This window comes from Astatotilapia calliptera, chromosome 10, assembly GCF_964374335.1.
Source record: "Astatotilapia calliptera chromosome 10, fAstCal68.1, whole genome shotgun sequence".
In the NCBI taxonomy this organism is placed as follows: domain Eukaryota; kingdom Metazoa; phylum Chordata; class Actinopteri; order Cichliformes; family Cichlidae; genus Astatotilapia; species Astatotilapia calliptera.
The window spans coordinates 455,483-483,149 of NC_137431.1; the positions used below are offsets into that span (position 1 = coordinate 455,483).

Consider the following 27,667-nt stretch of genomic DNA (forward strand, 5'->3'; position numbering starts at 1 on the left):
TGGGCCGGTCTCTAGTCAAAATGCCCGGGCCAATTTTTTGTCTCAGTCCAGCCCTGCTTATATTCTCAGAGGAAAGGGAGCAGATTATAAAAGAAATGTGGTCACATTTTATGGAACTCCAAAGTGTTCAAAATTAAATAAATAAATAGGTCAAGATGAAATAAATAACTATGTGAATAAATAAGACACAGATATGTAATGTGAGAATGATATTGTGAAATAATGGAACACATTTTGAAAACAATGCTCATTATTGTGAAAAATATTACATTCTGCTATATAAATTTTCTTATTATTGTGAAATATTATTTCATGGTCATTATTTTTCACAATAACAGAGATTATTCCTGAGGCATTTTATTTATTTCCAGCCGATTATATTCCAAAATGACCTTTTTTCAAAGTCAGTCTTTATTTCAAAATCCCGTTTTTCCCGATGGTCTATTTATTTCATAATGCGACTTTTCAGCAGAATGACTTTGTCTGTCAATCAAGACAGACAGGGCGGAGCCAGTTGTGTGATTGGTTGCTCCTTTACTAAGACATAAGTAATAGCACATGAATTGTCGATTTAGGTTTAATGGTGCAATGCGTCTCCTATGCAGCTGGCGGCAGTATGCAGCTCAAAATAAAAATTAAGGCACCGACAAATGCAAAACACTGGGCGCGAATAACGTTACAGGTGTATCAATTCTTGTGAAGGGCATGGCTGCAGGAAACAAGTCCGTTTCTGAGTTACTCAGAGAACTTGCTAACCGCTTAGATTGAACGTCTTCACCTCAGTCTGCGTATTGCAGCAGTGTACTGGAGATGAAGTGGTCCCTGGTCCAAGTTCTCATCACAACCGCACAGTGTTAACGTTAGCAAATGCTAACGCTATCACAGCTAGCTCCACTCCACGAAACGCTGTTCAGGGTAAGTAACGATATGTTATTATTGCTTGGTTAGTCTGTCTGTCTGGCAAAAATGAGCTTTTTAATCAGTTTAGTCACAGATTTTTTTTAATACTGTTTTTTATCATAGCAAAGAATTCTATAAATTAGGTAAGAGAAAATAATTGTCTTCTGGGTTAATGTCTGTATTACTATTTACATTGTTGTAGGTAATAGTTATTCATGACTGTTTTAAAGTGGCTTATCTTCTGTGCTAATATGGAAGACAAGTAATCTATGTGAAAGAAAAGAAAGCAATTTTAGTTCAACGTAGTGATTTTGTAAGTGGGTATAATTTGAAAATGCTTTTACTAGTATAGTGGATGTTCTTTAAATATTTAACATTTAAAGTGTGTGTCACTTTACAGACTCCAACTTCAGTTTTGGTTTGGTCTCACCGTTGTAGGTCATAACACAAACAAGTCGTCAAGTCAAGCAGCTGAGGAAAGGGCTTAAGGAAACCATGGTATGGCCGCTTCTGACAGAAAGATCAGACATCATTCCTCCTTTCTTACCAAGGGAATCAGAGACTGCTCCCTGTTGTGAGGTAAGGTCAGGTCACATCTTTTAACATCTGAATAGTAAAGCTATTTGGTTAATTTATGAAGGATGAACATTAATTGTTGACACAAAACACCAATATACTGTTTTGTATGCGTGGGTTAGTTGAACAGCTGGGTTACATTTAATAAAAATACACCTAATGTTGCTGATGCTCTTAAGACTACAAGATAAGTAAAGCTATAAAATGACTGTGGCCTGCCACAGAAGATGAAGATGAGGAAGAAGAGGAATGCTCTCGAGGATAAATGCAGAGTGGCAGGTTACCTTCGGTCCTTCATTGAAAATGGTAAGTCTGCTGCGATAGGTATTTTGCCATTGGTTTTCTCTGATTATACTTTGGTAAATTACATACAGCCCAGTGATCTTGGGTCATTAACAAAGTACACTATAGTAGAGCTGGGCGATATGAGATTTTTTCATATCACGATATTTATTTTTATTTATTTTTTTATAAAAAGGACAAGAGCGGTGAGGTCTATCGCAATAGTTTAATTTTTCTATTGAGAAAAAGTTATTTCGCAATACATATCGTTATCGTTCTATCGCCCAGCTCTACGCTATAGTATAATTTTGTTTTGTTATTTGCTCCATGCAATACATAAGAGTGGTGGCATTATCAGTTGCACTAGAATTGTATGTAGACTACTTTTAGCTTTGTTAACATAAAAATATCTATAAAAGCTACAACAGCAATTTGAGTGGGGCAAAAATGTCTGGTGCCCTGTATGTAAGTGGTCATCTTTATGGTATTTCTCCATAAAAGATTCAAAATAATGAATATAGGATGTCATTATAGTTTAAAACAATCTTCTGTTGCAGCATCTTGTGCACAACAAAAAGCCCTCATCAAGTTTTGGACAGGATGGGAAGTCTTGCCGAGAAATGACTGTGGAAGTGGTCAACAGCAATCTTCCAAAGTCTTCCACCGGTTTTGAAGTACTACGTCTTCCTGCACACTACTGTACCTATGAGTCATTTCTAATGGACATTCAGGTGTGTCTCAACTCTACTGACTCAGGTTTTGGTCTGGTTTACGATTGATTCCATAACCACATGGTAAAATTAGACCATTTCTTCTTTCTTGCATCACATTACTGTACTCGGTGTTCAAAGAAACGGACAATCTAGTGAGTTCTAGTTCTTTTTAATACACTTGACAGTGAAAAATACAGAGTACAGGTGTGCATTTATGGCTTTTTTAATATAAACTGATGAAGAGTTCAGATATCAAAATCAGTTGTTCACTGTACATTATAAATTACACAATATGTTTTGTTTATACTCGCTACTGATACAAAAAAAATTTCTAGAAAAAATTATTTGAATTAAGATGTTACACTACTCTGTGTTCATTGTATTAAATCTGCTCAGAGTTGACATGTACTGTATATCCAACCAAGAAATGAATATCATTAAAGTGACAGCTGTATAAAACAAATCCTGTTTTATAGCCACTCACTGTTTTGTTGAAAATGAAATTGGTTATGCTGTTTTGAGTCAGTATTAGCTACAAAGCTGTAGAAATTAAAAATAAAAAAAATCCTCCTGACATAGAAACTGATTAAATGTAATAATGTCTTTCTACAAGTGATTTTGAAGTATTGGTAGCACAGCAGGGTCTTGTTCATTCAGTGCATCTGGGAGCTGAATCTCAGGAATGGTGATCTCATTTGATGGGCAGCGATTATGTTGTCCTGTCCAGTCCACACCATAATCCTCATCAACCTGAAAGAGCATGCACATGTTTTAAATCTAAACTGAAGAGCTGTTTCCTGCAGCTGTTCCTAGATGGACTTATTGAGTCTGCCAGGGCCTATGTGAGTTGCTTAGGCATTGGCTACCAACTAATTATTCATTCACCCATTCTAGGTCAGGATTGGTTCTCTTCAGGTATAACAAATTTAACTTTGTTTAAAGTATTGCCATCTATACCTGACAGGTGGGATAAAAGAGAATGGCTTGGGAGGCGCACAGCAAATCTCAAAGTTTTCCAATTAATGCTGAAAGAACCAAGGATGTAAATGTATTCTTGTTTTAGCTTTACCGAAGACACCAGAGAAAGTATATCTATAATGCTGCTGAAATAGACAAAACCATTTCAATAAACTCGCTATTTAACATCAACCTTGTTATGCGTTATCAGAGAACAATCAACTGCAAACAGCAATGAAACATTCAACTATGTACTATTTAAAGCACTAATGACCCTGCTGTCTAACAAGATGTGATAAGTAAGTAGACTGTGGAAAGCTGGTGGGTCTACTCTCTGTGTAAAAGGTTCCTACAGGCTCCACTGACCCCAGTCTCCGAGTTAACACACTAACAGCTAACACTGCTAAACGTGTCTCAACGCCGAGATGGCGCCGATAGCTTTAGCCGTAGCTGCCCCACTTAGTTTAGACAGTAACAAAAAAAAGTAAGCGATAATATTTCATTGTCAAACGTCATAATTAAGGTCAACACCTAAACAATGCTGTGTACAGAATCACACAGGTGCTCAATTACAGCATAAACTTACCTTAGACCATCCTCCGTCATTTTCCTCCTAATTGTGCTCGGAGACACAGAAAATGTATCGGCAATTACCCCGACGGTTATCCCGGACAGCACTAAAGTCCTGAGTGCTGCACTGGGATTTCTAGACGTGGACGGCCAACATTTGAAGACTGTTCTTCCTCGGCGTATTCCAAACGAACACGGTGCTGAATTGATCTTAAACCTTTGACAATGCTGTCATCGATGCGAACATCTTGAAGAGCAATTATCATCCCAAGCATTTCAGAAACATCTAAACGACTCAAAACAGTATCTACAGGTAAATGATCCCTCTCTATCTGATTTGCTTAAATGAGCAGAACTGGCTGAAGTTCACACCAGTCCGCCATCCTCCGTGACTTTTGACCTAGCACGCTGTTGCTAGCTGCAGTAGCCGTCCCGCGGAGCCGGTATCCAGGAAAACTAGTCGATGGTAAACGATAAGCCAATAGGTGCAAAGGTCCAGCCCACTTACATTGATTGACAGACAGTCATTCTGCTGAAAAGTCGCATTATGAAATAAATAGACCATCGGGAAAAACGGGATTTTGAAATAAAGACTGACTTTGAAAAAAGGTCATTTTGGACTAAAAACGGCTGGAAATAAATAAAATGCCTCAGGAATAATCTCTGTTATTGTGAAAAATAATGACCATGAAATAATATTTCACAATAATAAGTAAATTTATATAGCAGAATGCAATATATTTCACAATAATGAGCATTTTTTTCAAAATGTGTTCCATTATTTCACAATATCATTCTCACATTACATATCTGTGTCTTATTTATTCACATAGTTATTTATTTCATCTTGACCTATTTATTTATTTAATTTTGAACGCTTTGGAGTTCCATAACATTTAACTGAGATTTCGAGACATTATGAAGGGCATTAATTTAGAAAACGATGCTTGGTGCTAAGTTTTTTTCTAAATCTTATTTTAACTGTACTATCATTTGCTTGTTTTGTGATATAAAAGAACTCAATAAATATATTGTTAACATTTAAAAAAAAAAGAATATAATAATATATATATATATATATATATATATATATATATATATATATATATATATATATATATATATATATATATAATAAAATAATAATGTCCACAGATTATTTTAGCCTATATGTGAAGTGCATCTATGTAACTGTATGGTTTATTAAGAATGTAGTTTAAACTTAACTCAGAAATGTATTTATTCATTTTATTATTTATTTATTTGTTATTTATTTTTAATTTATTAATCTATTAATTTTGCCTTGATGACTCTCAGGTTACTAGAACAAAATTTTCTTAATGAGTAGATTTTTTTTCTTTTAATTCTCCATCATTAAGTTTGAGTTCTGATAAATTGCACTACAACTCTATACTGTATTCATTGTATTATCATTTTTACATGTAAATAGTTAGTGTTTGCCCCCTGACCTTTTTGTTTGTTTCTTTTGCATATTTGTCACATTTAAATATTACAGATTGTCAAACGAACTTTAAAACTAGTCAAAGGCTGAGTAAACATATCAGTAAGTGCATATTTCTTTTAATGATGATTTGATTTATTAAGGGAAAAGAGTTGTCCAAAGCGACTAGGCCCTGTGAGGGAAGTAATTAACTACCACAGCATTTCAAAACAAGAACATCATACCAGCAGTAAAACAGTGGTGATGATGTCATGGTCTTTGGTTGCTTTGCTGCTTCAGCCTGCTCTTTACCAGAAATTCCTTTAGAGAATGTGTGGCTATCAGCTCCTGACGGATGGATTATATGGTATCAGTCACTAACAATAATTAGCAGGGCAGTCATGTATTCTACAAACAATGATTAACTACTTTGCTTTAGCTGTACTATAAAGGAGAATTAAAAAATAAATATCACAATTTAAAGTTACAAGGTTAAAGTTAAAATACCATCGTCTTCACATTTGCATTCAGAAATGCTTCAGAAACGACATTTAAAGGTAGAGGAGCAGCAAACGCTTGAACAGCAAGTGATAAAATTCCTTCAAACGAAGAATGTAAGTATTCAGAGCCATCATATTGCAGCATGCCACACGCTCCCCAGAAAAGACAGTAAAACAAAGCCAGCAATCATTCTTCGGTTTGTGAGTCGCAAAACAAAGATTGAGTTACTGAAACAGGGTAAGAAGCTAAAAGGGACTGGTGTGTATTTAAATGAACATTTAACGAAAAAGACTGCTGAAATTGCAAGACAGGCACGCATCCTGAGAAAACAAAATAAGATACAAGCGACATGGACGAGGAACTGCAAAGTAATGATAAGACTAAATGGCAATCCCGAAGAAGCGAAAGTTGTGATGATAAGAGAACTCAAAGACTTAGAGCAATATAAATAATCAGGAATCTGCTATGGAATCTATTGGAAAAGTGACGATTGGATAATGAACAATGGGTATGGAAAGTATTTCTGGCCTTATGGCTCAAAAACAATGGAAACAACAACAACAAAAACACATAAATGACAAGTTTGGACACAGATTATAGGTTTCCATTCGGAGATATTGAAGAGGAAGACTTTGATTATGAAAAGGACTGTCAAGGTGGTTATTTTGCCACACACGCTGAGAAAACGAACTTCAAAACGTTTAACTATGCAGAGCACAACATGAATGACCCTGAAAGTAGCATTGACCCAGATACCCACTTCTACAATAACACCAATAATACTTGTGAGTACTATACAGATGACCAATTCAATGTGAATATTAAAATGGCAAATGCATTGTCGGTCATACATTTCAATAGTAGAAGCCTGTGTTACGTTTCGGTGTTGTCAGTGTGTTCTTTTTGGCGTGACTGTTATGTGTTTCCTGTTTTACTTTGAAAGTCTGTGTTATCTTAGTCTTTTCAGTTTACTTTTCCCTGTCTCGTCAGTTCTGAGTTGCCCCAGCTGTGTTTCCCTCTTGTTGTCCATTTTCCTGATTGCTCCCTCTAGGTATTTAAACCCTGTGTTTCAGTGTGTCATGGTCGTGATTTTCCCCCCGTTGTAAATAGTTTGACGTTTTGTGTTTTGATGTAAATAAATATCGTATTTTGCTTTGAAGAAATAGTTGTCGATACTTTCGTTTTGGGATTATTTTTGTGGAAGCCCGTATTAGTTTTTTCTCGTGTGTTTTTGCCTTATTTTTATTTTTCCTGCGTTGCACACCGGTTGCCTAGGCCGGGGTGTAACATATGGGGGCTCGTCCGGGATTGCCATCGCTGAGGGGTCCGAGGACCGCTTCAGCCGTCCGCCGTCGCTGGAGGGTCCGAGGGAGGGACCGCTTCAGCCGTCTGTCTTCGCTGGAGGGTCCGAGGGCCGGTCCAGCCTTCATCCGCCTTCGCTGGAGGGTCCGAGGGCCGGTCCAGCCTTCATCCGCCTTCGCTGGAGGGTCCGAGGGACTGCTCCAGCCTTCGTCGTCTGCTGGAGGGTCAGTGGGACCGCTCCAGCCTTCATCATCTTCGTCTGCCTTCGCTTCAGCTGTCCGTCTCCGCTGGAGGGTCCGAGGGACCGCTCCAGCCTTCATCCGCCTTCGCTGGAGGGTCCGAGGGACCGCTCCAGCCTTCGTCGTCTGCTGGAGGGTCAGTGGGACCGCTCCAGCCTTCATCAGCTTCGTCTGCCTTCGCTGAGGGGAGGGTCCGTGGGACCGCCCCAGCCTTTGTCGTCGCTGGAGGGTCCGTGGGACCGCTCCAGCCTTCATCCGCCTTCGCTGGAGGGTCCGTGGGACCGCTCCAGCCTTCGTCGTCTGCTGGAGGGTCAGTGGGACCGCTCCAGCCTTCATCGGCTTCGTCTGTCTGGATCAAACTTTTCACTTGGTGTTAAATGTTTGATTTTTGGGTGTTACGCCCCAGTCTAGGGGTACAGGAACGCAACATAAGTTTGAAAAGACTGCCCCGCCCTGGTCCCCAAAACCATACACAGAGGGAAACCAATTCCTTAGTGAATCGTGTTTTATTATCTACACTGCAAAAATGAAGCTCCAGGGTGAACAAAGGCCAAAATAACAAACAAAACAAGCTAAGTCAGGAGGAGGTGCTATCTAAAACCCTATGTGAAATCAAACATCAAACAAAAGACAAGCGCTACACCTAACTCCCTAACTGAAATAAACAGGAGAAAACAGTGCAAGGAAAAACAATACGGCAGCTCACCCCTTCTGTTGCAGTGCTATTTACAATGTGCTATGTACAATGAAAGCTAATATACACACTATATACAAAACTCAGAGAAGCCGCACAAATCACAAGCACAAAAGTCTCAAGTTTTGGAGGCCAGGGTCAGGTCTGCTGCTGCTGTCAGTGGCTGCCCCGGGACAACTGCTGGTGAGGGATTTGAAGAAGATCACATGGCCAGGGGACCAATCAGCAGCCGTCAGCTCATCCACTCCGGGACCTGCAAAGACTTAAAGGAACAGACAACAACAGCCACCAAAACAGATTATGGACAGGGCCATAACAGCCTGTATAAAATTTTTTCTAAAATTACAGAATGTTTAAGTAAGTTAAAAAAGTTTAATATAATTGCAATATCAGAAACATGGCTCGATAATGAGAAAGTTAGTGAAATGGGACTGGAAGGATACGAATTATTTACAATGAACAGGGTGAATAAAAAAGGAGGTGGTGTTGCTTTATATGTAGATAAAGTTTTGAAATGTAGTCTGATTGAATGCATGTCAAGCACCATAGATAACATATTGGAATGTGTCACTATTGAAATTCATGTTGAAAAAGCTAACAATATAATTATAAGTTGCATCTATAGGACACCAGGTTCATGCCTTGAGATATTCAATGAAAAACTTGCTGCTATGTTTAGCAACCTAAATGATAAAAAAGTGCAAATAATTTGTGGTGATTTTAATATAGATTTGCTAAACCCAAATGGACATCAGAAAACAACAGATTTCATAAATACAATGTATAGTAACTCCCTTTTCCCTGTAATTATAAAACCAAGTAGAATAACAATTGATACAGCTACATTGATAGATAATATATTCACAAATAAAATTGACCATGAAATAGTAGGTGGACTTCTTATAACTGATATAAGCGATCATCTTCCTGTTTTTGCAATTTTTCAAAATTATTTTGGGATTAAAACTAAACAAAAGAATCAAATATTTGATATGATACGACATAGAACAACAAGAGCCATTGCTGCCCTCCAGGTGGACTTAAAGGAACACAATTGGAATGAGGTTTTTGCAAATGAAGATTCAAATAGTGCATATGATGCATTCTTATCAACTGTAATTTCACTATATGAAAAACATTGTCCTTTAATGAAAATCACTAGAAAGCATCACAGATCAAATAAGCCATGGATCACAAAGGGGATAGAAGATGCATGTAAAAAGAAAAATAATCTATATAAGAGATTCATAAAACAGAGGACAAAAGATGCTGAAATAAAGTACAAGTTATATAAAAATAGATTAGTAAATATTATAAGAACAAGTAAGAAAGAATATTACCACAAATTATTGGAGCAAAGTAGAAGTAACACACAAGAAACATGGAGGATATTAAACAGTCTAATCAAAAAGGGCTCAAAAAATAAGAATTATCCAGATTATTTTAAAAAAGATAAAGATATTGTGCTTGATAAAACTAAAGACATTGCAAATGAATTTAATGATTTCTTTGTAAATGTTGGCTTTAATTTAGCAAAAGAAATTCCAGAGTCAAGAAATAATAACGACCTAAATAAACATATTACTCAGAATGTGTCCTCCATGTTTATTGGTGCTGTAACTCATAGAGAAATAATTAACATTGTGAAGACATTTAAAAATAAAAAGTCCACTGACTGTTTGGTATTGACATGATATTAGTTAAAAGTATTATAGAATATATAGTGCAACCTTTCGCATACATTTGTAATCTGTCCTTTCAAACTGGTGTGTTTCCCTCACAAATGAAAATAGCAAAAGTTATTCCAATCCATAAAAACGGAGAGAGATGTCAGTTTACCAATTATAGGCCAATATCACTACTCCCACAGTTCTCAAAAATTTTAGAAAAGTTATTTGTTAATAGACTTGATAAATATATTGAGAAGCATAATCTCCTAAGTGATAACCAATATGGCTTTAGAGTGAAAAGGTCCACTTCAATGGCAGTGATGGAACTTGTTGAAGGGATATCTAATGCAATAGATAATAAGGAATATACTGTTGGTGTTTTTATAGACTTAAAAAAGGCGTTTGATACAATTGATCATTCTATATTAATGAATAAACTAGAGAGATATGGCATAAGAGGGATAGCATACAAGTGGATGAAAAGTTACCTGGATGAAAGATATCAATATGTCGAATTCAATAATGTAAAATCTAAGCAGTTGAAGGTAACTTGTGGTGTTCCTCAGGGCTCTGTGCTGGGCCCTAAATTATTTATATTATATATAAATGACATATGTAGTGTTTCCAAACTGTTAAAATGTGTATTGTTTGCTGATGATACGACTCTGTACTGCTCAGGTAAAAACTTAGAACAGCTTCTGACTACAGCGGAAAAGGAGTTAAATATATTAAAAAACTGGTTTGATGTAAATAAGTTATCATTAAATATAAAGAAAACAAAATTGATTATTTTTGGCACTAGACAAGTGAAAAATGTATCTAAAATAAGGGTTAATGGAATTGAAATTGAAAGAGTGTACGAAAATAAATTTCTTGGAGTGATAATTGATGATAAGCTGAGTTGGAAGTCTCATATAAACCACGTGAAAACAAAAATGTCAAAAACCATTGCTATTCTCTATAAAACAAAGCATGTCCTGAACAAAAAATCATTATACACACTTTATTGTTCTCTGTTGCTTCCATATATGACTTACTGTCTGGAGATATGGGGTAATGCATATAAAACGAACACTCTTCATATTTTCAAGTTACAAAAAAGAGCTATAAGAATTATAAACCAATCAAACTATATAGAACCAACTAACATTTTGTTTATTAATCTGAATACCCTGAAATTTTATGATTTAGTTGAATATAAAATGGCACAGATAATGTATAAAGCACAAAATAACTTGCTTTGCCGCAGTACTCAGAAGCTGTTCAAAGTCAGAGAGAGTCAATATGACTTAAGGGGAACAGATTTCTTTAAGAAAAACAAGATGAGGACAAATATAAAGCAGAGATGTGTTTCTGTTAGAGGAGTTAACCTGTGGAATAGTTATGACAGTGATTTAAAAAGGTGTAGTTCATTTTCCTTGTTTAAAAACATGTTTAAAAATAGAGTATTAGAAAAATATATATATCAAGAATGAAAAGAACAAAAAGGAGAAAAAAAACAACAACCTCTTGATTCTTTACTTTGATGTAGTTACTTATCTAAGGTGGAAAGTTTTTTTTTCTTTGTTTTGTTTGTTTGTTTGTTTGTTTTGTTTGGTTTTTGCTTTGTTTTATTATTTTCTTCAAGCCCTGTGTACAGGAGCTGCATACAAAAAGATATTTTGTGAAAAGGGTTGGCGTAATAAGCAAATGCTTCAGCCAATACCTTTTGATTAGCCTTGTCTCATGCTTTCTTTCTTTATGGTAGATTTTTGTTCTGTTTTCACTGTTTTTTGTTTTTTTTTTTCTCACTGTTTTCACTGAGATTTGAATTTGAATGCTAATCAATAAAATCAAATCAAATCAAAAACATTAAACTGGTAAAGTTATTAGTAAACTTACTAACTCCTCGACCCAGACTGGGCACTGAACCTTTTTCCCACTGGGAACCATGGTATCTAAGTTGGAGATAGTAATTTTCATTCTTGCCACTTCTCATTCAGCTTCAAATTGAACAGACCTGATGACAAAGGGGAGCCACCGAGTCCAACACTCACCGTTAATGAGTTATTGCCAGCAATATGAACCAAGCTCTCACTATGGTTGTACAGGAACTGAATGGCCTATAACAACAGGCCAGACGCCTAATGCTCCCAAAGCACCCTCACACTCCTCACAGGAGACCCTGAGAGATCCGGGCTTTTCCAAACCTACAAAGACACACTAGGTACTGGATACATGTTCTAATGAATGCAAACAACTATTTGACTAACATGTGTGTCTCACCGGCTCTTGTTCCATCTCTGTTCTGTCCTCATTCTCCATCTCCCTCTCTGTTCCTCTTTGTGCTAACTAAAAAGCCAAACACCAACATCATCAAATATTTCTAAGCTTTTCAGGGCCGAGTACAATAACCTCAGTTTGATCTGAATTAAGAAGCAGAAAGTTAGCGGCCATCCAGGTCTTTATGTCTTTAAGACATTCCTGCAGTTTAACTCATTGGTGTGTGTTATCTGGCTTCATGGACAGATAGAGCTGGGTGTCATCTGCATAGCAGTGTAAATGTATGCTATGTCTTCTAATGATGCTGCCTAAGGGAAGCATGTATAATGTAAACAGAATTGGTCCTAGCACTGAACCCTGTGGAACTCCATAATTAACCTCAGTGTGTGAAGAGGACTCTCCATTTACATGCACAAACTGGAGTCTATTAGATAGATATGATACAAACCACTGCAGCACAGTACCTGTAATACCTACAGCATGTTCTAATTGCTCTAATAGGATATTATGGTCAACAGTATCGAATGCTACTGTCACGGTCAGCGATGGCCGTGGAGTTGAGGAAAGTAGGGCCCAAACGCTAGACTCTTATAGTGAAGGACAGTGGATTTATTTATGGTGAGTGGACAAAAACAACAACTATGTCCAGCACTGTAGCTCCCGTGGCGATTCCTCTGTGAATCCCATACCGTGCACGTGTCCATAAACAGTGAAAAAGTGACGACTCCAAAACCCAGTTTCCCCTCGTGACGACACTCCTCGCTCCCGACTCCTGGTGACACAAAACACACACAGCTCAGCAGGAAACACACAGTAGCGATGTCGTTCACATAAACACTCATCAACGGAGGTACTTTACAAGTTTAATATAGAATAATCCCGTGCTGACTGGAGCTCGGCCACCTTCTTAAATAGGATGCTCTTGATGAGGCCATCGGCTGCAGCTGGTGAAGGCTAACGAGCAGCACGTGTGGCAGCTTCCAGTGCGGGAACACTTCCGGTTCGCAGTCCCCCTCAGCAACCCAAAACATCCGGGAGCACACAGGGAGAAGGAGGACAAAAAAGGAGAGAATACCACCAAAAACACACATAATAACAATAATCATAGTCCACACTGCTCAAGGACCCTGGGTCCCTCAGACCCAGGTCCCTGACAGCTGCACTGAGGTCTAGCAAGACAAGCACAGAGATGAGTCCACTGTCAGAGGCCATAAAAAGATCATTTGTAACCTTCACTAAAGCTGTTTCTGTGCTGTGATGAGCTCTGAAACCTGACTGAAACTCTTCAAATAAACCTCTGCAGATGATCTGTTAGCTGTTTGACAACTACTCTTTCAAGGATGTTTGATATGAAAGGAAGGTTGAAGATTGGCCTATAATTAGCTAAGACTGCTGGGTCTAGAGATGCTTTTTGAGTAAAGGTTTAACTACAGCCAGCTTGAAGGCCTGTGGTACATAGCTGATTATTAGAGATAGGTTGATCATATTTAAGATGGAAGAATTAATTAATGGCAGGACTTCTTTGAGCAGTTTTGTAGGAATGGGTCTAAAAGACACGTTGATGGTTTGGAGGAAGTAATTATTGAAGTTAACTCAGAAAGATCAATTGGAGAAAAAGAGTCTAACTTAACATCAATGGTACTAAGAGTAGCTGTAGATAATATTACATCTGTGGGATGATTATTGGTAATTTTTTCTCTAATGATTAAAATTTTATTTGTGAAGAAGTTCATGAAGTCATTACTAGTTAACGTTAAAGGGATGGTTGGCTCAACAGAGCTCTGACTGTTTGTCAGCCTGGCTACAGAGCTGAAGAGAAACCTGGGGTTGTTCTTATTTTCTTCAATCAGTGATGAATAGTAAGATGTTCTGGCTTTGCGGAGGGCTTTCATATAAAGCAACAAACTATTTCTCCACCTAAATTTGTGACACGCCATTTCCTCTCCAGCTTACGAGTCATCTACTTTAGGCTACGTGTTTGAGAATTATACCACGGAGTCAGGTACTTCTGATTTGAGACCTTAGTTTTCACAGGAGCTACAGTATCCAGAGTCGTACGTAGTGAGGAGACAAAATTATTAACAAGATAATCGACCTCTGTTGGGGTAGTGTTCAGATAGCTGCTCTGCTCTGTGTTGGTACAGGGCATTGAAGATGATAACAGTGGGTGGATTATATTCTTTAACTTAGTTACAGCGCTTTCAGAAAGACATCTACTGTGATAAAGTCTACTCTCCACCGCTGTGTAATCAATTATTGTAAATGTAAATGTTATCAGGAAATGATCAGACAGCAGAGGGTTTTCAGGAAACACTGTTAAATGTTCAGTTTCTATGTCATATGTTAACACAAGATCTAGAGTGCGATTAAAGTGGTGGGTGGGTTCTTTTACATTTTGACAGAAGCCAATTGAGCCTAATAACAGATTAAATGTCATGTTGAGGCTGTCATTTTTAGCATCTACATGGATGTTAAAATCACCCACAATAATTATTTTATCTGAGCTCAGAACTAAATTAGATATAAAGTCTGAGAAATCAGACAGAAACTCTGTGTAAGGCCCAGGTGGACAATAGATGATAACAAGTAAGACTGGTTTCTGAGTTTTACAGCTGGAAAAGGCTAAGCATCAGGCTTTCAAATGAATTGAAGTCTGTCTTGGTCTTTCGTTTCGGCTGCACCAGCTACAGGGGCCTGGCTATCTACGGGTGAATGAAGGGTGCGAAGCCGAGTCTCCAATTCAGTAATCCTGGCCTCCAGAGCTGCAAATATGGTACATGTGTTACAAGTATCACTACTACAAAAGGAGGCCAAGGAGTAACTAAACATCTGACACAATGAGCAGGAAAGTGCAGGAGGGACAGGTGAAGAGGCCATGCTGCTAGCGAGTCGGCTACAACCTAAGCTAAGCTAGCGAAACAGTAAAGACACGGTGAGTGAATACTTTGGCTATAAATTAGGTAGTGAGTACACAGAAAGTGTGCTTCGGATGAAGCACGTGAAGATTATGCTATGAAAAAAGAATGTATCTAAAACTTTTTAATTAAACTGCTAAGCAGATAAGCTACTCAAAGACACCACTGTGTTTGAGCAGGAACAGTAAGTGATGCTCTACCGCAGAGAGAGCGAACACCAAGTGACCTTCTTGTTGCTCCAAACTTCTCCAAGGCTTTTAAGATTGGGGTTAGAGCACGTCATCTATTAATTAGAAAGTTGGAAGGTTGATCCCTGGCAGCTCGTTTTCATGCCAAATATCCTTAGGCAAGAAACTAACCACAAATTGCTCTCTGATACCTCCAGTGGAGTTGGAATGTTAGATAGAAAGCACTTAAGCATAGAACAAAGTGCTTGTGTGAATGTATGAATGAGGCATATTGTATAAAGCGCTTTGAGTGCTCAGACAGAGGAAAAAAGCGCAATAATAATAACGAGCCTTAGCATAGTCTTTAGTATTTAGGGTAGTAGCTCATTCTTTATGAATAGAGGCACCATTTCCTCAAAAACACTCATTGGTATAGAAATGCTTAATCATAGATTAACCTGTTAGCCCTGTAAAACCACATCCACTTAAAGAGTGCCTGGTCCCAGACCACCAAAAAAAGAGAACAATATAGTACCCAAATAGTAAAAACTATGACTATTAAACATTAAGTCTTTCTCTCTTTTAAGTTCTTGTTAGTACATGAATTAATAAATGATAGACATACTGATTTACTCTGCCTTATTGAAACCTGGTTAGAGCAGGATGATTATGTTAGTTTAAATTAATCGACACTCCTGTGTTTAATCTAATTAGACAGAATTAGACTAAGTTTGTTTTTCTCAAATTGTAAAAGAACCCACCACTCTAGATCTTGTTCTGACATATTTAACAGTATTCCCCAAAAACACATCATCCAACATGCAATCAACATGAACCTACATTAAACTACAAGATTAGCATAGCAGTGAAGAAAATGACACAGCATTGATCAAACATCTGTTAACGACATCAACCAGTAGTCTGTGAGCACAAAGAAAATCTGCGCCTTTTCACCAAATGTTTTGATGGGGGAGCCATTAGCCGCTGCTAGTAGCTGCACACAGCCCTTAGCTAGCCTCTCAGAACCAGCCGAGGGCAGGAAAATGTCTACCCAAGTGTGAGTCTTCTATGAAGAGCAGCCATTCCTGGTCACGTCTGCTACAGACCACTGGCGGGCTCATTTCCCTGGGTCTTAAATCTTCACTTTGGCGCTGAAACGTCGTGCCGTGATCCCAGCCACTGTCACTGAGCCAGAGGCCTCTGGGAGAATTAGTGTGGGTGCCAGCCCACACAGAAGCGGACAGTTGTCGGAGATAACCATGTGTGAAGAGGAACTCCATGTCATCCATCCCCAGTAAGCACAGCATGTTCTCCATGAGCTTGAAAGTGGTACCATCACCTAAGCCTGAGAGAGAGGAGCTTCTTTTCTCTGTGTCGGAGTGGGAGTGGCACCGCAGCAGCAGCGCCTTGAGAGCGGTGTATTTCCTTTGGCCAAGGGGATTCTGGAGGAGGGTCATTGGACAGCGGAGTCCAATGAGGCCAATGAGGCCACCACATGTTTTTCATGTCTTCAGATAAAATTCCACAAAGAGCAAACTGAGCTTCGACATGCACGAACCATGAAGGAGGGTCGTGAAGCCAAAAGTCCTGTACTTTAACTACCAAAGCAAACGCAGGTGCAGACAGAGGTGGGAGTCTGGCAGCCACAGATGCTTCTGGGAAAGGGCCGGTTTCCTCTTCAGGCCTCAGCATGTTTGTCTCAGGGGTCACCAATGTGGAGGTACGTAAGGATGACACAAGACCTCATCACGTTTTACTCCAACTTTAATTTCAGCTTCACACAACTGAACTCACAAGGCAGAAAACACCTCCTACAACCCAAAAACATTACCCCTCCCTCTTCCCTTATTGCTGGATGTGAGTGGAGTCCCCTGGTGGTCCCACACAAAGCAAACAAAAAAAACTCTCAGACGGAAGTTTTTAGGTCCTGTGACTTATGCAAGCACCACTACGTAGTTCTTTCTGCAATGGAGCTTGATCCAACTAAAAAATACAATATTTAACGTCCATGGCCACAAATTAGTTTGTGGCCAACAGTATTTTACAAACTGCAATCAGACTGTGTTGCAGGTATTTTTGCATTTTCATGTAAAAGTGAACAATGGTAAGAACTGGTCCATGAACCTGAATTAAAAATTTTCAATAAGTACCTCTGAGACTGTGCATCATATCCAAATCTATAAAAACCTAAACTTTTGTCAGAAAGTAAAACTACAGGTGTTAACAGATGTATGTGAGATTGTTAGGTTGTTAAAAGTATACTGAAATATACTTTTAACAACCTAACAATCTCTCTCTAAAACCTACAGAGGTGACTGTGTACAAATAAATGACACCAGAACAAAACTGTTTTTATATTGCAGAAATTCTTCAAGAGTTAAGTTGCTGAAAGTGTTTTGTCACAGTGTGAATGAAGTAAGTTGAGGAACTGGATTTTTCTTCTACACGGCTTGGAAGGCCCTGGTTTGAGCTGGTTTGATCATAACAGCAGTGACTGGGTTTGGAGTGAGAGGTAGACATGGAAGTGGGTGCAAAAGATGTTCAGGGATCTTGGGAATCTTCTGATGGCATTCAGGTGGAGACTGTGGGAAAGCCTGGCAGTTCTCGTTAAGGGCAGCCACAGCAGGAACAAAGGCACACTGACATTTAGGTCCCATGTTGTGCACCATGGACTGGGTGGAGGAGGTGCCCGAATGGGAACTGCCAGAGCGAGATGAGGAGAGGGAGTTGGGCTTCACTAGTTTGGCTTTGGGAGCTTCTGCATCCTCCCTGAAATGAGAACATAGCTGCATGATTTACTGGCAGGACGAAACTGAAATTGATCATGAAAGTTTAGCTTTAGTAAAGTAGAAAGTATACTTTTAGTAGAAAAGTACCAGTCAAAAGTTTTAAAACACCCCAATTTTTCCAGTTTTTTATTGAAAATTATGAAGTTTACTGTCACATTGCACTCTGTAATGAAGCATAGTACAAATAAGCAACTGGAGTCAAAAGAAAAAATTCATGGAATCAATTTGTAGACCAAAATGTGTTCTAAACCAGCGGTCCCCAACCTTTTTTGCGCCACAGACCAGTTTATGTCCAACAACATTTTCACTGACCGGACTTTAAGGTGTCATGGATAAATTCACCAAAATAAAACCAGTACCGGTACCAAAAAAAGAAGATTTATTCATGACACACGGGAAAAGACGGAGGAGGAGACGGACGAAGGGAAACCAAGTTAATGATAAAAATGATTTAAAAAAAAAAAATGATAAAAATGCCTAAATTTCACACCCAAGCCTCAAATCTCACCGCCCAGTACCGAAAGATTCAAGGGCCAGTACCGCTGTTCTAAACTTTTGACTCACCAGAGTAGCCTCCTTTGGCAGATATAACAGCTGAACACACTCGTGTTATTCTTTCTACAATAGAAATCAAATATTCTCACATATCTGTAGCAGAAGTTCCCATAAATGTGGACCTTGTAGGCTGCTTTGCTTTCACTCTTCTGTCCAGTTCATCTCAAACCAACTTGATGGGGTTTAAGTCTGGAGACTGTGCTGGACACTCCATGTTTTCAAGTTTTGGGTCATCATCTTGCTGTAGGATGAACTCCTGATCAGCTAGGTCCATACCAGAGGCTACTGCATGGAGCTGCAGAGTGCTGTGGTAGCTGTTTTGGTTCAGGGTGCCTCTCACTTTGTACAAGTCACCGACCCTGGATCCAGCAAAAAGCCCCAAACCATCACACTTCCTCCTCCGTGTTTTTTTTTTTTTTTTGGATAATTTAATTTAAAATTTTTAAAAATATAAAACAAAAGCTGTCGTGCTAGCAATGTACCAGGTTTATCCCCAAACTCAAAGTGCTTTTGTTGCAAAATCCAGAGTAAATTGCTGACTAGGCCACTCATAATGCCATTATATTAATATTTTAATTTCAGTATCTCTTTATAATCCATAGACGATTTAGAGGTTTGATACATTCTTTCCAGGACAGGAAAGCTATTGATTTCCGACAGACGTTTCTCTCTTTCTCTTTTAAGAGCTGAAGTGTAAGAAATTATCGCACCCCTCAAAACAGTCTTCAGTGCTTCCCATAAAGTACAGGGTGGGCCATTTATATGGATACACCGTAATAACATGGGAATGGTTGTGAGGGGGCAAACTCCTCAAGATGGGTGGTGACCATGGTGGCCATTTAGAAGTCGGCCATCTTGGATACAACTTTTGTTTTTTCAATAGGAAGAGGGCCATGTGACACATCAAACTTATTGGTAATGTCACAAGAAAAACAATGGTGTGCTAGTCACGTGGATGATGTATCTAAGAAGGGGTCAAGATAACAGTTAAGGTCTCCAGCCACTATTATATTAGAATCGTTGTTATTAGTGATGGGATTTCCGGCTCTTTTTAGAGAACCGGCTCTTTCGGCTCCCAACCCGCTCTTCAGGTTGTTTTGTTGCTTTAATTAATTTATTATTAACAAAAATATAAAAGATAAAAAAATATATAAATATATAAATGCACAAAAGGAATTATTCATGTAAAAAAAAAAAACGTGATTTTATTTATATATGTTTATATATAAATATATACGGTGGCCCCAAGAGACAAAGCACGTACAAACTCCAAAACACATTTCTAGCGTTAACTGAACTTCCAAAACAGAGCTACCTGGATCACTTAAATTATACAATTGAAAGCATATGTGTATTGTTTGTGTATTTGTACACAAGCACTCAGATACATTCAAATAATTTAAGAAAAAACGTTCATTTACCTGTTACTACCACACACCAAATCTGGTCGTTGGTACTTCCTGCCTTGTAAATATACTTATATTTATTCATTCCACATAAAATGTAATAAATAAATCATATTATACAAAAACCAACTATTCACATTTCAACTTTTATCTATTTAAATTTTCAGCTTTTACCTTTTAAACAAATTTAAAGTGAAACAACACAAAACACTGCAAACCACAACACAATTAAATATAAATTAAAATATGAAAACAAAAAAGATGCACATTCTCTGTCATATGGGCCTGCATGAATAAACTTTCTGAATCCTTTATCATCCGTTTCATCCGGGCATTGTGATTCCTTTAAGTGAGGTTCACAATTTGGCCAGCAGCCTCGGTTTGGTTTACTAGGGGATAGATGCATGTCATTTTTGGGAGCAGCGGTGTGGGCGGGTGATAGGCGCTGGGGTATTGTTTTGTTTTGTGGCTTAGATGCGTGTATTCTATTGCACTTACTTAACTAATATAATTATATAACTATGACACATTACCAGATGATCTTACTGAACTATGTGCTTTCTGGAAAAGCTGATCGGCGCCAGTTTGTATGCAAACTGTGGATTGACAGTTAGCATACAGATAAAGAAAACAAAACATTTTTTAAAAAGTCAGAAATTAGGAGCAACACAGTGCAGTCTGTTTGATAGTCCACAGCGTGAGGCACAACACAAACTAAAAGCTCGCTCACCTTATTAGACAAAAAGAGAGAAAAAAGAAGAAAAAAGAAGACATGCAATCACAGCTGATACGCAAGTTACTCCTTCTCTGTAGCACTATAGTTCTAACGCTGGCGAGCCACCTCTGCTTGTTCTGGATCATTGAAAACCTCCGGAATATCCTCATCTTTCTAGTGCACACACAGCTTTGTTGGGTACCATAGCTGGAATTTAATTCCATCTTCTCTCAGGGCTTGCATCACATTCCGGAAGGAACAGTGCTAGCTCATTACTTCGCTGGTGCAGTCTGGGAAGATCAGAACTTTATTCCCCTTGTACTCCATCGGTTGCATCCTGGCGAGGCATAGAATAAGCTCTTTCATCTGAAAGTGATGTATTCGGGCGATGGTGGTATGCGGTTTCTGTCCCACTGCCAGCCTAGGCCATAGGGATCGATGAGCGTGGTCGACCTTAAGTGGATGTGGGAAGTGTTGCTTACCCAATAATTCGGGGATGAGGTTGGAAATAAACTCTTTCGGACTCCCTATCTTCTGAGCACTGTTTTATGCCAACAATTTTTATATTAAGTCTCCGAGTACAGGCCTCCAAATCCAATAGTTTGGGTTGAATCTTTACAAGCTTTGCCAGGTCCTCGCATTTGGCTTCAAGCGTTCCCATTCGCTATTCCCGGGGCGTTGACCGCTAATTTCCTGACCTTCCATGCGGTTCTGTAAGTCAGTCTGTATGGATAGCACCAACTGGAACTTGGCCTCAAAAGCATCAAACTGCTCATCAAGTTTTTCCAGGATTGATTCAGATATTGTCTTACATGTTTCCTGGCATATCTTATTCTACCTTGGTGTTCATCTGAACAATAGACTGGACTGGACTCATAACTCAGACGCCCTCTACAGGAAAGGGCAGAGCAGGCTGTACCTGCTGCGGAGACTCAGGTCGTTTGGAGTGGAGGGCCCACTCCTGAAGACCTTCTATGACTCTGTTGTGGCTTCTGCTATCTTTTATGGCGTGGTCTGCTGGGGCGGCAGCATCTCTGCTGGGGACAGGAAGAGACTGAACAGGCTGATCCGAAGGGCCAGCTCTGTTCTAGGATGCCCTCTGGACCCAGTGGAGGTGGTGAGTGACAGGAGAACGGCGGCTAAGCTGTCATCCCTGATGGACAACATCTCCCACCCCATGCAGCAGACTGTGACAGCACTGAGCAGCTCCTTCAGTGGGAGACTGCGGCACCCACGGTGTGGGACGGAGAGATTTCGCAGGTCTTTCCTCCCCACTGCTGTCAGACTCCATAATAAAGACTTTAACTGATCAAGCACACACATCCATACATATGCAATAATACTAAGTGCAATAATCCTTTCTGTCATCGTTGTATTTTTACTCAGTTGTATATAGTATTTGTATTTGTATTCTATTTTTATCTTATTGTATATTTATTTTATTTTATTCTACTGTATATAGTATTTTATTTTATTCTATTCTGTACAGTTGTGTACTGTATTTATTCTTATTGTATTCTAATTTTTGCCTCATAACTTTTGCACTGTCCACTTCCTGCTGTGACAAAACAAATTTCCCACGTGTGGGACTAATAAAGGTTATCTTATCTTATCTTATCTTATCTTATACATTTCACTCTTGTCATCCGGAGTGACAACTTTAGGCTCAGCCAAAGCCCTGCTGGTGCAACTATCATTAGCATCAAGCTCGATGCTCGACCATTTGTCGATGGTCTTATTCTTGCCTAGGTTCGAGGCTTTCTTTGGCGGAGACATTTCAGATATGCTGGGCAATGATTAAGCCAAAGGTACAAATCGATTATTTCAGCTCCTGAATGGTTTTATCGTGGTATCTTGCGTTTTGTGGAAACTGGGGTGTTTCTGAGTGTCTTTGATGGTGAAGGAAACTGTACTCACTGACACCTTGACTTTCTTTGCAGTTTCTTTGTAGGACAGACCTACATTTATAAATGTTATGATGGTCTGTCTCTCTTCCATTGTTAATTCCATTTTTCTCACCATTTCTGTACAACACACTACTTTCTGCAGTACAGTACTGTTCAAGTGATGCTCACGAGGGTACATCAGTGTGCTCCAACACTGCTTTTATGCAGACAGAGGGAGCTGGAAGTAATCCAGAGAAGTTGGAACACCTGTAGGAATTAGTAGCACCAGCTTTCAAGGCTGGATCAACCTCCATTGTTGCAGAACAGATTTAAATTGTTAAAACCATGTTGTGTTCCCTGAAAAAGGCCATTTTTCTGAAATGTACATTATTTTTTAGTGTTGGGTAACCTTACCTTTTTTTTAAACCTCTGGCAGTTCAACACTTACCTTTGTACCATTTCAAGCTATTCATTGGATTTGAACGACTTGAATTGCAATAAATAACTGGAAGGATTAGAGTGTTCTAAGTCTTCTGATCAGTAGTGAATACTTTCAACTTTCTTGTTCTGTAACTGGTTAATTAATAGAAAAATTCCACAACAGTCTGAATTATTGCAATTCAAACTAATACAATCACTTTGTGTAAAAAGTGAGAAAAGGTAACTGCTGTTATAACCAATACAGCCATAAATTGAAACTATCATTTTGGGATTCATCTATTTGAAGTTTTTATTTCATGCAGAAACATTGATGGATCAGAAAGGCAGTCCTACAGGTATACAGGTTATACATATATTTCAGTGATTCTGGTAATGAGATGGCTGAAACGATGAAATGAATGATTGTATAACATGCAGCAATTATATTAATATATTGAATAAAACTGTAAAAGTAAAGTTTTTTGTCATGGGTAGTTAACATGTGCAAAGAAATATTCTAGGCATTGTCTACCTGATTTCATTGGGCGTCTCCTCCTCTTCATTTTTTTCCATGTCCTTTTTGCAGAATACCAACCAGATGATGAGTAAGATAAGCAGAATGGCGAAGGACACACCAACCACTACACCTGCTACCACACCAATTCCCTTCACATCTACCAAAAATAACAAAAAATATTGATGTAAGACACACTATTATGCTACAACCACCAATGCATCAAATTCACCATTGCTATTTTTCAGTTGCATGCAAGTTTCAGTAAAATACTTGTCTCCCCGTCTTTATCATTTTCAGAAACCTATATAACACACCCCAGTATTATAAAAGCTAAAGCCAGATAAAAAAAAAACCCAATTTATCCCTTCAGCTATTATATATTATAGCTATAATATAAAATAATTGAACCTTGAAAATCAATACATTTTAAAATTGTTTTAAATAATGCTATTCCAGAAGTTCCAAGTTGTCGACTATAGTATTGTGAGAAAGTCTTGAGTCATCACTTTTTATTTATTGAAAAGTTGGAAATATGTTCAGTGATTTACTGAAGTATGTGCAAATATAAATGCAAATACTTATTCTAAGAGGTGGTTGTGGCTCAGGAGGAAGAGTGCATTGTCTACCAATTGGAAAGTTTGTAGTTTGTTAAAGGCCTGCCACCTCTTTTGTCTTCCACTTGTCCAGTTTCCCTCAAATTATTTTAAAGACACACAGCACACCATATTGAGCTGTAACAGATTTTTGGCTGTCTTTTTAAATCACCTTGTTGTTGATTCAAGGTGTGTTTTGCACCAGGCTGCTAGTAACAAGGTGTCTAAAGATTCCATTTAAAATGGGTTCTTTGATAAATTGTTTGGCTGGCACTGGTTCTGTCACGGTCCCCGTGTCTCTCTGGCTGGCTCACGCTGGCTACAGGTTTTGTTGTTGTTGTTCTTTTTTGTTTTTGTTTTCTTTGTCTCTCCTCCTCCTCTCTGCCTGGGTGGAGCTCGTTACGGGCTCTCGCTCTTGGCCCACGCACCTGTGTGATTGTCTCCACCTGCTGCTGATCTGGCTGATTTCCCCAGCTGCTATTTAAGGCAGTGGCACAGAGCAGCTCACCGCTGGAACGTTGAACCGCCTGAATTCGTGCTCTCGGCATTATCAAAAGAATCCCGTGTGTATTTTGTAAGTATTTGTATACTTGAATGATTCAAGCATAAAACACAAAGGCTTAAAAAATATTAAACAGATATGCTCTCTTCCATTTGCACAATATCTAAAATTAGAAAAATCCAGTCTTAAAATGATGCTAAAAATCCTGTTCATCCAGTTAATCTTCTAGACTGGATTACTTTAGTTCATTATTATCAGGTTGTTCTAAAAACTGACTGAAAAGCCGTCACTTGATCCAAAATGCTGCAGCAGGAGTACTGACAGCGACTAGAAAGAGAGAGCAGATTTCTCCTATATTGTCTGATGAGCTTGGAAAAGAATGAACCTGGACTTTTTAAAGTTTCTTGAAGACACTTCACCTCTCATCTGAAAGCTTCTTCAGTTCTAAAACCAAATGGTGGAAAGTCTCAGATATTTAAACCCTAGTGGGGGTTGTCCATTAAGAAGGTCGTTGAACCACTATTGATGATGTGCCTTGTCACATGAGCCAAGATGTTAAAAAAGCTGTAAGTCATTAACAGCAGAGTTCATCAGCAGAACAAACCTTCCCTCACCCTATATCATGTGACCCATTGAGATCAACTGACGCAAGATGTAAGTAGGGCTTGAGGCACCTTGGGAAAGGGATCTCAAAACTGCATTGTAGGTGGCAAGCAGTTGGTGTGATAAGCCACCTCCTCTGTTGAAAGATGGCTGTTCACAGTGGACATAGAAGGCCTCTTTCACTTCTCTGTCAAACTATCTGTCTTGTCTGTCTAAAATGTGAACACTGACATCCTTGAAAGAGTGATCTTTATCCTTTAGATCGGGGTGTCCAAATCCAGGCCTCGAGGGACGGTGTCCTGCAGGTTTTAGATCTCACCCTGGATCAACACTCCTGAATCAAATGATTAGTTCATTACCAGGCCTCAGGGGAACTTCAAGACATGTTGAGGAGGTCATTTCAATCAGATCTCACAGGTATAGGAATGCTTGGCACTATACAAGGCTTAAAGTACACTAGTAATGTTCCTTAGGAACTCAGTGCACTGGAAGACAATACTGGAGACCAGAGATGGGCAGTAACACATAATCCAATTACTTTTTAATGTAAGGGATTGCTATTGCAAAAAGGTAATTAGATTACTGTTACTTTCCAACGTCCATGGCACCAACAGACACATGTGTAGATCAAGAATAGAAAACATGGGGCGCGGGATAGAGCAGCACCATGCAGCATTTAATGTTGGGAAATACTGACATTACTTTGAGTTTGACTCTTTAAAAAGTGACTAAGTAACTAATTACTTTATTCAAGTAATTTGAACAACACTGCTGGAGACCAACTCCAGGCTACTGCACAAGCCACTGTCAAGCGTGTAATATATGTAGGACAAATATGTCCCACAGATGACAGTGCTGACTCAAAGTCAGAGGGAGGACTGGGAGAGTAGTTTATGTCCTGTGCCAGAACATTTCCCATGTGGCCACTGAGGGTTTTTATTATGTTCAAATCAAAAGAGCTGCATTGCTAGTGGTATGAGGAAAAGAATGGATTGGTACAGCAGATCCGGGAAAGTACTGACAAGCACTTAAGTTGTTCCAGGTTTTCTCACAATATTCATATTCATAATGGATGAAATTCATTTTTTACCTCAAATACCTACACACAATATCTCATGATGTTTCTGCCCATAGTTATTCCCTCATTGTCTTCAGTTGTGTTTTGATCCTTGTCTGCTCCAGTCTGCATGCCAAATGTCCTTGGGCAAGATACTAACCCCATGTTGCTCTCCGAAGTAGGATTTAGATAGAAAGCATTTACATAGAGCATAGAAAAGCACTGTATAAGAATAAGTCCATTTGCATTACATTAAAGTTTGAGGGAGGCTTTGTCACACCAAAGCCCCAGCCAATCTAAATTTAAACCACTAATGCAAGGTGATAGGGTGAACCAATGCACCACCTTTCCACTCAGAATCAACAAAAAAACACTATCATATATGGAGTCTAGTGTTAATTGATGGATCTGATCAATAATGAGTGTAGAAAGCCCCTTCAAGTGTGAGTTTACAATGCAATGTATTATTTTGAACTATAGAGAAAAGACTGTCTTCCCATCCACTTCAACAAATTTCATCCACATTTTTGCTAAAAGAAAAATGATCAATGATTTTAGGAAAATAACTGAGATTCCACTTAAGAAGCAGTGAACTTAAGGTTGAGAAGCACAGACAGACCACAAATTTTGAGAGATGTTGTGATCTGCAATTTAAAAGAATGTCACGTTCACCTACAGTTTCACTATAGCACTTCAGGCAGTGTGTATGAAAATAATTTGCAGATGAGCTCTACAATGACATGAAGAGGGGATTTTATTCTGCAAATCAAAAGCAGCAATTGTTAACTTATTCAGTGTTCAAAAAAAGTTCTTCACTCACAGTGTATCTTGACTTCCACTGTGCAGCTCTCTTCTCCCACATCATTGCTGGCTGTGCATTTGTAGAGTCCGGCATCGTCCTTGGTCAAATTCCTCAGTGCCACAATCTCTGGGGTTTTGAAATCTGATGTACCAAGAATGACAAGACAGCATCTAAGAGTGCACTACTGTTTTATGGTGTTGTTTGAAAAAGAGTTGATTTCTAGTGAAATAAATGTACCTAAAGATGAGTTAACATAAAGAAATAGCCATGGCCTTTGTACAAATCTTTGCTGTTTTTAAAAAGTAAATACTTTTGACAGATTCTTTATGCAAGCTAAATGTACTTGAAAAAGATAAAAGGAGAACAGAATAACTTAGATTAGTCAGAAGTCTTCATTTATTTAAGAGCTGAAACATGACTATGCAGTAAAACGAGTATGTAATCGGTTCTGTTTGTTTGTCTTTATGTTAGCATGCACAGCATCTAGTGTCCACAGTTTAGCATTTTTCAGATTTGGCATCATGGTAGAATTTTTTTGAAAATTGAAGGTCAGTAACACCAAATGTGAAAATCATTAAACAGTTTATATTACCTGCAATTTTTTTATAGATCATCTTCAAATTCCAGAACAAT

At 38.6% G+C, this 27,667-nt stretch overlaps 2 protein-coding genes and 2 long non-coding RNA genes across 6 annotated transcripts in view; 1 reads left to right on the plus strand and 3 right to left on the minus strand.

Moving 5' to 3' along the window:
- The first annotated feature begins 675 nt into the window (after positions 1-675).
- On the plus strand, positions 676-2,934 carry LOC145431332 (uncharacterized). Of its 2 annotated transcripts, none has more exons than XR_013911623.1 (4): positions 676-915; positions 1,339-1,479; positions 1,701-1,782; positions 2,316-2,934. It is a non-coding gene; the product is annotated as an uncharacterized LOC145431332 (long non-coding RNA). The 2 variants fall into 2 exon arrangements; XR_013911624.1 differs by having other exon boundaries at positions 681-915; positions 1,301-1,479.
- LOC113031162 (uncharacterized) lies at positions 2,625-4,418 on the minus strand. The gene is made up of 2 exons (XR_003273691.2): positions 4,015-4,418; positions 2,625-3,221 (listed from the first exon to the last, which is right to left on the minus strand). It is a non-coding gene; the product is annotated as an uncharacterized LOC113031162 (long non-coding RNA).
- Positions 4,419-7,102: 2,684 nt separating this feature from the next.
- On the minus strand, positions 7,103-15,389 carry LOC145431515 (uncharacterized). The gene is made up of 2 exons (XM_080307402.1): positions 13,011-15,389; positions 7,103-12,879 (listed from the first exon to the last, which is right to left on the minus strand). The coding sequence occupies exon 2, from the start codon at positions 7,815-7,817 to the stop codon at positions 7,212-7,214; it is 606 nt and encodes a 201-aa protein (XP_080163528.1). The 5' UTR covers positions 7,818-12,879; positions 13,011-15,389; the 3' UTR covers positions 7,103-7,211.
- A 1,546-nt stretch (positions 15,390-16,935) lies between these two features.
- The window catches only part of LOC113030199 (CXADR-like membrane protein), a 113,407-nt gene continuing 102,675 nt past the window's right edge, over positions 16,936-27,667 (minus strand). For both annotated transcript variants that reach the window (XM_080307403.1, XM_026181392.2), the window contains 3 exons: positions 27,053-27,175; positions 23,493-23,634; positions 16,936-17,958 (listed from right to left, as the gene is read on the minus strand). In XM_080307403.1, coding sequence (XP_080163529.1) covers positions 17,631-17,958; positions 23,493-23,634; positions 27,053-27,175 — 593 coding nt within the window. In that variant the 3' untranslated portion in view covers positions 16,936-17,630. The remainder of the gene's footprint in view (positions 17,959-23,492; positions 23,635-27,052; positions 27,176-27,667) is intronic.

Excerpts from the sequence above, each read along its gene's own strand:
- LOC145431515 (XM_080307402.1), bottom strand. The coding sequence starts at position 7,817 with ATGAAGGCTGGAGCGGTCCCACTGACCCTCCAGCAGACGACGAAGGCT.